This window comes from Balaenoptera musculus, chromosome 21 (genome assembly GCF_009873245.2).
Source record: "Balaenoptera musculus isolate JJ_BM4_2016_0621 chromosome 21, mBalMus1.pri.v3, whole genome shotgun sequence".
In the NCBI taxonomy this organism is placed as follows: Eukaryota; Metazoa; Chordata; class Mammalia; order Artiodactyla; family Balaenopteridae; genus Balaenoptera; species Balaenoptera musculus.
Window position 1 is genome coordinate 25,831,457 of NC_045805.1, and position 13,011 is coordinate 25,844,467.

Here is a 13,011-nt window from a genome sequence, read left to right on the forward strand (position 1 = left end):
AGATGAGCTTGCTGTTTGACACTATTTTTAATCCCATTATGACAGCCAGAGAACTATTAGAATAAAACTAGCACGATCATAAAAATCGTCCCTCTAATCTTATAAACTTCCTGCAATGAAATCCATTGTTTAGATCTGCTTAGATTAACAACTAGATATAAATGAAATAATATGAAAAAACTGTGAATTTCCCCTTGAATCATTATATGCTTGTGTGAAACAATGACCATATTTCCAATATCTTCAAGCATTTAGGAAAGAATGTACATATAGCTAATTGTTTTGTTAAGCATTTTAGAAATTTATATGTTTTCGGTCATTTCCAATGCCTTTTAATCCCTACCTTATATGGAAAAAAGAACCTGTCATACAGTAGACAGATATAAACCTATGCAGTCTGCTAATGACTTCTGGGACTATGTAAGTCTACCAAAGTCCAACTGAGTTTTCGTGCAAAACAGGATCTCACAGGCAATCATCATTACGTGATGGATTACAGGTGGATTCCTTTCATGAATTCAAATATAGTAGTTTAAAAGGCCACATACACCATGTTCACACAGATCATACACTATATGTTGATTTTAATTTGTATCTTATTTGGCTTGGTCTTTATAGAGGAAACCTTAATTTAGTCATTAATTCTTAGCTAAGAAGCTCTATGAAAACTCCTGGGCAGCAGATTAGGGAAGAGAATAATAGATGTAACTGGTTTTCAAATTAATTAAGTACTGCTGTCTTTTAAAAGATTAATACAGCAGAATATACAACTAATCAATCATATCTTCTACTAGGTTTTCTTGTTTTAATCAGGAGAAAAATCATTTGAGTGAGATCCAAGATCCCATAGGAGCAATTGGGCTCCTAGCAATAAAATATCTGTTTCATTTTAGATGAGCAGAAAAAAATATTTCCACAAAATTTGATTAATATATCAATTGGCCCTTTAAAAAATTAGCTCATGTGGGTAACCCACATTGACAGTGCTGTTAGAAATGCCATGATATTGGTGATCAACCTATAGTTATACTAAGAAGCACATAAAATATGTTTTATAGTTTGTATAGCGGTCTCCATGTATGTTGCATTATGTAGGATTGCCATGAAGTGTAATAAGGAAGAGTAATATGAGTGGAAAAGAGCTGTCTTTTCAGTGCATGGTGTCCATCCTGCCTCTACACCATTTGTTAATTTCAAAATTTCTCAGTTGCTTAAGACTAAGCTCTGATTATGAGCAAGATCTTATTCAGATGCTCAAAGTCATTTTTACCAGTGCTAATAAGTATGCCCATCTTAAATCTTAAAAAAAATGACTTAATCACAATTTTTGAAGACACAATAATGACCTGTGATTTTAGAATAATAAAGAGTCACATAATTGGATATTTAAATTCACACAGACATATGTATGCTTGTATTTGTTTATGTGTATTTTGCTAAATAGTTATGTTTAGTATATTGTGCTCATGATGAAATCTCAAACAAGCCATGCATACATAATAATTAGAAAAATTCCTCTCCAGAAGGTGTTATTTTTCAGGCACTGCCACTTTTTCTTGAGAACAGATCCAGTTTATTAAAAAAGCACTCGAACATTACAAATAAACTAATGTTCCATATGTTTCCTTGCCTACTCAGCATAAATTGCTCAGCTGTATTCAATTCTTGATGATTCTAAATCCCTATTAATTTGCAGTAATGGAGGGGGTGTCCTTTATAAATTTAACAAATTTAATATACCAAATTACTAAGGGGAAAGATGTGTTGCTTAAATAAACATCAAGGAGATTTCAGGACTTGATAATTTTTTTAAAATCTGTAATTGTAACAAAATTAATTTCAATCACCCTTTTAACAAAAGGTTGTTTTCTCAATCTATGAATTCTATCCAAAACACATAAAAATGTTTGCTGAGTGGTTTTAATCAAAAAGATTAACTTTTCTTATTAGCAAGATTCTTTTCGTATAGAAGTATGCAAGTTCTGAGCTTGTATTACCCCCAAGATAATTCAAAAGTTTTTTATTTGAACCATAATCATTAAAGATATTTTTAAGGTCTCCAGGATAAACTCCAATTTTAGAAAGGGAGGTTATTTTAAGTTGTCTACATGTAGATACATTTTTGTACTAACCTCCTGTTCTGGTATTTTTATGTATCATTCAATGAAACAAGGAAATGTTATGGTTAACCTTTCTTCGCATTGAGATCTTTTATGCTGAAGATAGAATAGCTCTGATTCTGGGGTTTTAGTTTTGTTTATTTTTTGGAAGGTCACAGGGGGCTACTTAGTTTGTCAAAAATAAATGTGAAAAGAGTCTTGATACTCATACCAGGATGGGGATTTTTGCCCAATTCTTATGACCCTGAGCTTCTTACTTCAGTCTGGCTGTTGTGTCATTGATGAGTCCCGTGAACAGAATGAGAAAGCATCTCTCCCAATGTGGGTACTTGCTTGGAAACTTGGATCTTCTTCTAGCTACTCATAGAGAAAGACAAATGCTATCAATCTTTGATAGAAATGTTTCTATCTGTTTAAATTTTCCCCGAAGAAAAACCGTATCATTTTCTACAGCCCATAAGAAGAAAGCTAGTTGTAGCCACTTCAGAAACAGATACACCATAGCACCAACTCAGAATATCCTCTTTAATGCCTGCTGCTTGTGAAAGTCCCAAGGACATCATACACCCTCACGTGCTGATTCTTTTCACTGTATCCCAGTGAAAAGTGTATTTTAGTGGGTGTAAGAGCCGATGTAGGCGACTGGTGGCTTGATAATAATCTTGCACCTTGAATGGTTTGTCTTCCTAATGCTTCGTTAGAGAGGACCATCCGTATTTAAATTGCATGAGAAAAAACACAAACTGGTCTTACTAAAGATATATTTCTGATTATATATACTCATATTTAACTTGATGCTTATTCTTAAACATCCTGCTGAATCTCACATGCCATTTTTTTTCCAATTCCACTAAACCATTTACCCCTAGAGCCTCTCAGCTTGAAGAAATATTGCCACTTAAATTAATTCATCTTACCTACTAGACTAGTTCTATCATGGAAGCCCTAAGTGGTCATAACTATATTTAAAGATGATTATACTGATCATGAACATTTCCAACTCCATGATTAACAGGCTATTAATTCCAACATAAAATGATAATATATGACATACTTAGGATTTTAGTAGGATCTAGTAACTTTCGTAATATATATATCACAACAGATTCAACTTCTGTTTTTGTCCTGGTTAATAAATAGTAAATCATTTGACAATAATTATACACACAGTGAAAGTTGAATAATATCCACCATTGCATCTCTACATCCAATAAACCTATGCCTCACTGAAAACATTAGATTCTAACGAACTGAAGCCCTTTTTGGAAGGACTGGATGAATACAGAATTAGACAATGTATTCATCCTTTATTCCCTCATAAAGGCAGTAAGAAGACAAGTCAAAGTTTGAACAATACCGTCACAATTCCCATGATAATGGTGCATCCAGAAGTGTACAGGTTAATTCTGCATTTCCTTGAGTTAGGAGCTGCCTACTTGCTCTGTGCCCTGCTCTGAGTAGCTGAAATGATAAGACACCCATCTTGATTACCACTGGCAATTTTATGTAGCGTTTGATACCAGAACTTGATGTTTTTCTTCAATCCCAACTAGAAACATGACTTGCTTTTGGTCTGGACAGAAATGTAATTCTCCAAAGATCTAATATTTAAACATTTTGACCACAGTTTTGATCTTCCAGCTGTGATTTTTCTTGGTTTTGCCGTTTCTGTCTTCCTTTCTGAAGAGGAGCCCCCAGACTCTTTGCTATATATTCTTCTTCACTGACCCCAGTGGGGGCAGGGAATTCTTCCTAATTATTCTGTCACAGCCCATCTCACGCTGTTTGCCCAAGAAAGAAGAACTACTTATCTGGATAGTCTTTTTTTTTTTGCGTTTCTCACTCTCTGTATGGATGAGGCCTGGGCTTTCATCATCCCCTTGCAGTCCTTCCTTCCTTGACACACGTTTTTTATTTGAAGGAAGGCTGTGGAGCTGGCTCCCAGCCTCCTGACTGTCCATCATAATGTCCTGTCACCTTTTCTTTTTTGCAGAGATCATCACTGCCATGGCAGCCTCAACTGAGACAGCGTATGTGTCTTCAGGTAAGGAAAATAAGCTCGTCAAGTTTTACTAACCAGAACGACAGGCATCACAGCTGGCTGTTCCTTCTACTAATCAGAACCCCTTCTGCATCCACATTTCAGCTGCTCTTGTTTTCTGCTCCCGTATTTTTCTCCGGCTCAGTCTGCCTTTTGGGATTTTACTTAAAGGAGTCCAGTTCTTGCTGTGTGTCTGAACTTGGACCCAAGAGGCATGCATGAGGAAAAGAAACCTAGATACAACTTAGGGACGTTAGACCAGGAAAGGAGACATCTGGGTTGTAACTTCAGTTTTTACATCTTTCTAGGTGCTTCTCTTAGCTGCCTCTGCCCTCATTCATCCATCAGAGTTTATTCCTGGATAATGTATCAGTGTCTGACCTCTGACCTTTGGGCTCTTAATGATCAGTTGTGGGTCACTAAACTTGAACAAAAACACTGTTATAGGCCTGACTTTTTAAAATGCTGTTGCTTTTTTTGTTTGTTTTTTTTGGGTTTTTTTGGTTTGTTTTTGTTTGTTTGTCACTTGCCTATAATATTTGCTGATAGCAGTTGTGGTCTGAGCATATATTCGCTACTTAAAACCCAACTCTACTAAACACATGTATAACCCTAATTCGTTGATTTCTCCACTAGCTGTGAATGTAATTCATCTACTGTGAATTTAAGTTTTTTTCTTACTTTTTCTTAACCTCTGCAGTTCTATAGTTAACGGAACCTTAGAATATTTAAAAATAAACATTTAGTTGAGAACAAGTTTTTGGAGACCTAGATTCAGAACTCACTTCAGAGGTTTGATGATAACTTGTTTTTCGCATGATACTTCACAATTTACAAAGATTTTTACGTCTCATTTGATAATCACAACAGATTTGTGAAACAAGGCAGTATTTTTCTTCATTTTACAGATCAGAAAACTGAAGCAGTAGAAATGTTGAGTCATGTATCTCAGCAAGTGGGAGAGCAGATACTTCAAGCTCAGTATTCTTTTCATTACCCCATAGTTAATGCTTTGGCTTCATTGATTTTTTTTTTTTTTCATTATGGCCTCTACCTTGTTGAAGCTCTTGGAAGCCATGTGATCTAACACAGCAATTTTCTAGCTTACCTTCCCCAGTTTAGCCTCTTCCCTTCAAAGCCATTGTACACAATCATAAAAGCTAACTTTCTCTATGTCCTAGACCTCTTTGGCCATATTGAGGGCATATTTGTTTGTCATTACTAAGATGTAAGTATGTGTGTTGTAAGGTGGAATGATCCTGGAGTTTAAGAGAATCTTACTTTTCTGAGTAATAGAAAGAGAAAAAAAGAGAGAGAAGGGAGAGAGGGAGAGAAAAAGAAAAAAAAGAAAAAATTTGTAGAGTTTCTGAATTTCCTCACCTTTCACTCACTCTGGCATTTCTTTAATGTAAGGACTTCATTATCCGACCCCAGTAGATGCTGTAACAAACCTGAGCTTTTAAATTCATGGAATGCTTGCCTTGGGAATTTGGAGTGACTGTAACTATTACTTTCTGATATGACTTGAATCTTTATAACTTTCTGGTTGCTGAATTTCTGGTTGCAAAGAATCCTTTTTTGATACTGAGTTGTTCTTATTTCTTATTCATAAAAACCCTTAGGTCCCATGCTTTTTTTCTGCATGAGGTATGTTTTATGCTCTGCTTTACTTAAGTACTGGTTTTCCTTCCTTTATCCTTGCTACCTAAGAGAGTCATGCTACTGTACATCCCCAATGACTGTATTATGAATTTATTTAGCACGTTTTATTCAATCCTGAAGTAATTGCTCTAGTGGACCTTGCATGGACTTTAGTCAGCACCATGTTTGGCCAAGATGTTTATGCAGAGCAGTTCGCCTGAAAATATTGTCATTCTTCTTCTTCTTCTTTTTTTTTTTCCCCCTCTAAGCATGAAAGTTGCCTTTCATTCTCTCTTTGAAAATGGGGATTGTTTTCTTTGGTTTCATGTTTCTTAAAATCAAGACCAACCTAAGAGAAGGAATTACCTGTCTCACCTGGAGTGTGGATCTGTTCAGAGTAGTGGTTTTAGGAAATTGGAACAACAGTTGTTGTGTTGGGGGTATCTTTGCAGATGGACCAGCCCCTTTTGCATCTCTTTCTAAAGTCTTTGGGTCTGGCCTACAGAAACATTCCTTTGTGGTCTTTGAATATTGCATATATCTTCCTTTGACTTTGAGATGCTTTCAGCTTTTCTGTTGCACCATTTTCTAGGCCTCTTTTTCTAGATGATACCCAAGCCTGGCAAAATTTCTAATTTAAGAATCCAAGTGGCATGACTCAATAAAGCTTCATTCCACTTTTATGTTTTATAGAGTCTCCCATTAGAATATCAGTATCAACAGAAGGAGCAAATACTTCTTCATGTAAGTATATTTATATATTCTGTTCACTAGTTTTTAACCCAAGACAGTTATCTGCTTCCAGAGATTATGTTCATGTCTCTCCCCTGCCCTTATTGAGGGATGGGGTATCAAGTTTGGGAACAGGATGGTATTTGCTGTTTGGAATAGAAATGACCTCCTGCTATGGTTGGGGTCGACCAGATATCCCCTCCCCCTGGAATACATATGGATATTAAAAGATACCACATATGTAGTAGTTTTAGGATAATGTAATGTCTTCAAATATTGGAAAATAGCCACGTAGCCTCTGAGGCCTAGTTCTGGGTGAGCAATAGAGAACATTGTGGGTTGTTTTTTGTTTCTTTTCTTTTCTTTTTTTTTTTTAAGTGTGTCTTGATGCCTTCAGCAACTGCCTAAGGCATGATACCCAGCTGTTTGGGGCCTCTGTTCCAAAGCACCTCAGTTCTCATATAAAGTCTGCTGTGATGGAGTAAGGAAACTATACATAGATGCCCTCAATTCAAATTCTATAGCAAGTGACTAATTATGAAAATGTTTGAAAGCAAGTCCCTAGGCAAGATCTCAGATTAGTTTTCCTGTGTTTAATGTGAAATGTGCTTTGCGTTTATGGAGGTATACAACTGTTAGATTGATTGGTGCTTTGTGCCGTGTCAGGGGAACTTAAGAAGTTAGCAAGGACTAGTAAAAATAGTTTTGATACTGATAAATTGTGAAGAGCGTAGAATTAAATTTTGATATGCAACAGGGGAATTTATCAGACCTTGAAAATAAAACTTATAACTCCAGTCTTTCTCTCCCTGATTTTAGCTCTTTATTTAAGACTCATTCTCAGTTTGATAAGCTCTTCAGTACATAGATATTCCCAATTATTCTGTTCCAGCCTGGAGAGTGTGTTTAATGAACAATATCCTTTGGCTATCAGCATGGTAGAAAATACTTGAAAAGAAAGTATTTACTTTTGGCAACTTCAGTAGTTTTCCCAGTCTGTTTAAATATCCAGTTTGGTTCTAAAACCATTCCCTTTGGGTTGGTGGTACCCAGGCTGTAACGAAACAAGGTACACATATTTTTTATTGCATGAAGGTTGATGTTTTGGCTATACTTTAGCCAGATAAAGCATCGTTTAACTGCACTGATGGCAACAATCTAGTAAGATCAACAGGAAATGAAATGCTAGGACTAGATTGGCTTCCTCTAAGGACACTCATTACATACTCCAAAATGATAATCCCTTCTGGGGAGTTTGGATATTTGTTATTTAATTCTACTTACAAAAAGATTAGTATAATTATGTAGATTTTAGCGAACCAGCACTGAGGAATCATGATGAGCTTTGTGTTCTATTTTTGAGTGTTTATTATATAAAAGCAAATACTAGGGTTTTCTTTCTGGCCTTTTGTCTGGGAATAATTTCTCCCCTGCATGATTCATTGAAGAAAGTTATTGAAACTCTTGTAATTGGAACCCTTCATGCTATCATTAATGGGGCAATGGAGGCGATCCTTAAGCATATCCGAGTAGTTTGGGAATGGAAGAAATACTTAGGGAACTGAAATGAATCTCTCAGTTTACATTTCTATGCACTGCAATACTACTGTTGAGAGAGAAATAATTTTGAAATCTGACTCTGATCTCTAACTCTCAGCAGAATTAGTTCCTTATATTTGGTAAAGATTTAAAAGTAAGAACGAAGACTTTGTGTACCTTTATGTTAAAATATTTCAGTGTACCATACGTCACTCCCCACTCATGGTGAGCTCTCAGTAAATACTGCTGAATTGATTAATGAATACTTTTTATTTTTTCTCTACGGTTGAATTCTATTTGTGATAACTTAAGAGCACAGCTTTGTTTTGTCCCAGAAGTAAGTAAACACGTAATAAAAGAGACACAACTTCTATAATTCCTGTGCCAAATCATAACTGGAGGAGGAAGAAAAACTCAGGAAATAAGCGATCATCCCCTTGTACACCACTGGAAGATTCATGCCCTCACCTTCCCAGTGATCCAGGAGATGAAATTTAATCATGTCCCTGAAAGAGTGATATACTTCATGCATGGAGTGTGCGTGTCATCAATTTTGATAAGTTCACTCACATATGACTACAAGAGACTTGAAAAACGTTTTTCTCCACCAACTCATAGTATAGGGTACAGTACAATATTTGCTTCCATTTATAAAGCTTTGGTTTATTTATTTACCCTGTTTTCCATGGAAATAAGATATTTAAATAGACTCTATGATTTGGCCAGGTTTTTTTTTTTTATTAATTTTATTGGAGTATAGTTGCTCTACAATGTTGTGTTAGTATGAATACATTTTTTAATCTCGTGAAAATATACTCTGTACTTTGGAAATATAAACCAACAGTGGCAGGATCCTAAGTCTAGTCTTGGTGAGAACAGTGAGAGCAGCATGAGGTACTCAGCTCATCCAAAGGCTGCATTCAGGGGAATTCTGCACTGGAGCAGAGCTGTGACGGAAACACAGCTTAGTAAAGGCTGGAGCTGAAACTTGAGGAACCGGCAATCGCAATAAACTGGACTTAAAAATTCAAAATATATAAAAGAGTCAGAGGCCTTGAATAAGTTCACACGGGTCAGAAATAATCAGCCCTGAAGAGGTTTCTTTTCACTGTGTTTCACCCAGAAAGGAGACGTGTAAATCCCCGTATGTGAAAAGCAACCTGTGCTATTACAATGTAATCATGTCTGTGTGGCCTCCATTCTTTGAACTGTTGACATTGGTGTTTTTTGTAAAGTAAATTTTGAAAACCCTTTCTGAAGTAGTATGGATTCAGCAAACCTGTTGTGTATTAGAATGATTTGGTGTGCTTTGGGGGTCAGTGTTAAAAAAGGGTGAGGGAGCCTTATTACTTTTCAGTTCTTTCGGTACAAATGTGCACACCTTTATAGGGAAACGTCCCCTTAATTGCCAGTGCTGGTTCTGAGAACATCTCACCTCTGGGTAAATCTTGGGAGGGTTTATCAGTGGTAGTTCATGTTCATGGCCCTGCTCAGAACCTTGTCTGTTATGCCAGGTGTCTTCTGCGGTATCCTTCCCTGATCACTGCAGCCCTTCAAGTTCTCCTTTTCTCCTCTGTAACTCATATTGGAGTAGAAAAAAAACGAAAAGAAGAAAATTAAAATTGCCTACCTACCTATCCAAAATACTATTGCTAGTATTTTAGTATATTTTCTTCAAATCAGTATTCTTCCTTCTGACTTTTTACTTCTCCACCTTCTATCTATTTAATGTACCATAAGTGTTTTTCCCATGTCATGAAATGCTAGTCAGAAATTTTGAAAAATATTTTTCTAATCTAAAATTTTTTTAATAAATCACTGTAACGATTCAGAAATCATTCTTGACTGGAGAGTTTAAGAGATTTATGTTTCATCTACAAACGCTGTATCATTTTTGCCCTCTTTCTATTTATTTTTCCTAGCATTTTATAAATATTGGTGAAATAGCAAAGTTACTAATCCTTCCCTTTGTAAGGCAAATTTTAACTACTTCCTTTTTGAATTTGGGAATTTGCATTATACTTTCACTCTTTTTAGAGTTGTTAATTTATAAATTTTTTTAAAGTTTCTTATAATAATCTCCTGGTAAAGATTAGCATTATTTTCCTTTATTTTATTTTACTCTTTTGTAAATGAGGCATCTGTGACTTAAAACACATAAATAATTTGCTAAATGAGTGTCCTATTACACGTAAGTGACAGGTTGTAGAAAAGAACTTGAAATTTATAAAACAGTCAATAGGACTGTCTTGTTCCTCCTTTACACAGCATCAGCAAAAAAGTAAATGGATTGTTTAGAACAAACAAACCTTAATGATTTCTGTCTGAATTGCCAGCTGCTGGTGACCCCATTTTGCAGACAATTTTGTCAAATGCTATAAAAAATACAATTGTTTTACCAACCACTTTACTGAATTAAGCCCCATCCATTCCAATTTAATATAAAAGTGAGAGAAAAATGGGAAGTCTAATGAATAGTAATAGGAAAGAAAATAAAGAGAAGTTTCTGTAAAACAGTCTTAAATAATTGAAATATATGTTTCAAAAAATAATAGTAGTACTAGCAAATCTTTATTGAAGGCTCACTTTGTGCCAGGCACTGCGCAAGGTGATTTACATGGATGCTGATTCATGGTTCCCATAAAACCGTCTTCCATTTTTCAGATGATGAAACTGATGTATTTTGTCTAAAGTCCCACAAGCAGGATTCAAACCCAGGCAGTACGCTAGCCTGCCGTAATGCATGAGGTTTTGTTGCCTCAAAACAAAAAAAAGCCTTTAATATGAAAAGGAATGAGATTCTGTGAATAGGCAGAAAAGTAGTCTCTGATACAAAGTGGATTGGGTGTATGTGTGGCAGATTAAGGTCAATGCATTGCTTTGAACCAGCTGAGCCCATATAATCTTTATGTTACCCATCAAAGCGTGACAGGTGGTGAGGGGGAATGAAAAGAACACAGACGTCAGATGGACTCATGTCCTTAAGTCTAAATACTAGTGCTGTTAATTACTGTGTATTCTTAGGCAATTTATTTAATGTCCTTAAGACTCAGTTTCTGTCTGTATAACCTTGTTTATCTCAAACTATATTGAGAAGCCTAATATGAGAAATTGAATGTGAATCATTTAGCACACGCTTGCTTTAGATGGTCTCCTCTATAGACGGAAGAGAGCCAGTACCTGAAAAATACGTGTGTCTTTGAAGAAAATGGTAATCAAGGGAGTCCTACCATTTTATTTGAGCAACATAAGAAAATATCCTTATTGTTGGAGGAGGAAAGGAGTTGATGATTTTCAGTCTAAATGGTGGTGCTGAAAGTTGTATGCCAAGAAATCACTGTCTTTTCCAAAGTATTATATATTCTCAGCTAAGACTGCATTTGAAAGGAACTTATCAAGAAGTCCTTTTTGAAATTTCTGAATGAAATGAACAATTCAGTCTTTAATTTGACACCTAAAAGAGCTAGCTGAAGGAAAAAAATGTCTTTTGTCTGCAGAGACATTTGTTATAATCAGATACAACATGTTCCCTTGGGAATAGCACTGTGCTATGTATTGATTAGATTGGACCATATCTGCTGGTCCACTGGTGAAGTTCAGAGTTACGGTTCTTACTTCCATCCTCAGCTGTAACTGACTGACCTAGTCTAAATGTAGACAGAACTGCCCAGACCTTTCCTAAATGACTTTCAACTGGAAAAATGGCATTCCTATTTCAGATCTTTATTGGCGGCAAAATATGAACTCTATCCTGTCACCGTTAGACAGCTACTTCTAACTGAATGCAAATTGCGTTTCCAGATTTCTATAAACACGGTCTTTTCAAGGGTGTGGTGGCTCTGTCTCTTGTGGAGAATGACAAACAAATTGCCATGCATCCTATAGCAATAAAAGAAAAATTTTAAGTGGAGATTGCCCAACTGGTATTATTTCCATTTTCCTGATTGCCTAGAGAGTTAGTTACAGATTTTTAGGACAATACACTGACTTGGAGCAAGAGTAGGGGCTTGTGTGTCACAGTCATTCGTATTCTCACCTTCATGCTTAGTTCAGTCATTTTGTATGTGAATGTGTCTTACATTTTCCCTTACAGTACTCCCTGCAACTGTAATATAATTCTTCAGTTCTGCCTTTCTAAAGGCATTCAGTGTCTGTCATTGCATTCCACTACTTGATAAGAGAAAACTTCTGATCAAGCTTATAACTAAATCATCCTTAACCTTTTGTATTCAGTTGAAATTAACCTTTTCCAAAAGTATTCTCATGACCCAAACAAATATGTGTGTGTGCTATGTATATATAAATAAGTGATATTTGTATCCTACTGTATATTTTACAAGGTATATTTTCATATATTGAGTCATTTATTCACACAATAATTCTGTGACCTAGATTTCATCCCATTTGTCAGTTGAGGGATGTGAGACTCAGAAATTTCTGACATGTCCAAATTCAAAAACTACATACATAGGTGATAGAACAGAAATTTAAGCCTGAATCCTCTGATTTCAATCATATTTTTTTTTTAATTACAAAGTCTTACAGGATCCATGCAACTAGCTTGAGCCTCCTTTTTTTTTTTTTTTTTAAGTGGTTTAAATTTTTAAAAATTTTTATTAGGGTATAGTTGATTTACAATGTCATGTTAGTTTCAGGTGTACAGCAAAGTGAATCTGTTATACATATACATATATCCACTCTTTTTTAGACTTTTTTCCCATACAGGCCATTACAGAGTATTGAGTAGTATTGACTGCTATACAGTAGGTCCTTATTAGCTATCTATTTTATATATAGTAGTGTGTATATGTCAATCCCAATCTTCCAACTTATCCCTGCCCCCCCTTACCCCTTGGTAACCATAAGTTTATTTTCTACATCTGTAACTCTATTTCCATTTTGTAGACGAGTTCATTTGTACCGTTTTTTTAGATTCCA

At 35.6% G+C, this 13,011-nt stretch overlaps 1 protein-coding gene across 12 annotated transcripts in view; it reads left to right on the forward strand.

Annotated features, from left to right (window-relative positions):
- The window catches only part of NRG1 (neuregulin 1), a 215,107-nt gene that overhangs the window by 65,402 nt on the left and 136,694 nt on the right, over nt 1–13,011 (forward strand). For 6 of the 12 annotated variants that reach the window (XM_036838718.1, XM_036838720.1, XM_036838719.1 and 3 more), the window contains exons 4-5: nt 4,114–4,164; nt 6,496–6,546. The exons of 2 other annotated variants lie outside the window; for them this stretch is intronic. In XM_036838718.1, coding sequence (XP_036694613.1) covers nt 4,114–4,164; nt 6,496–6,546 — 102 coding nt within the window. The remainder of the gene's footprint in view (nt 1–4,113; nt 4,165–6,495; nt 6,547–13,011) is intronic. 4 more of the 12 variants (XM_036838714.1, XM_036838716.1, XM_036838715.1 and 1 more) reach the window with 1 other exon arrangement.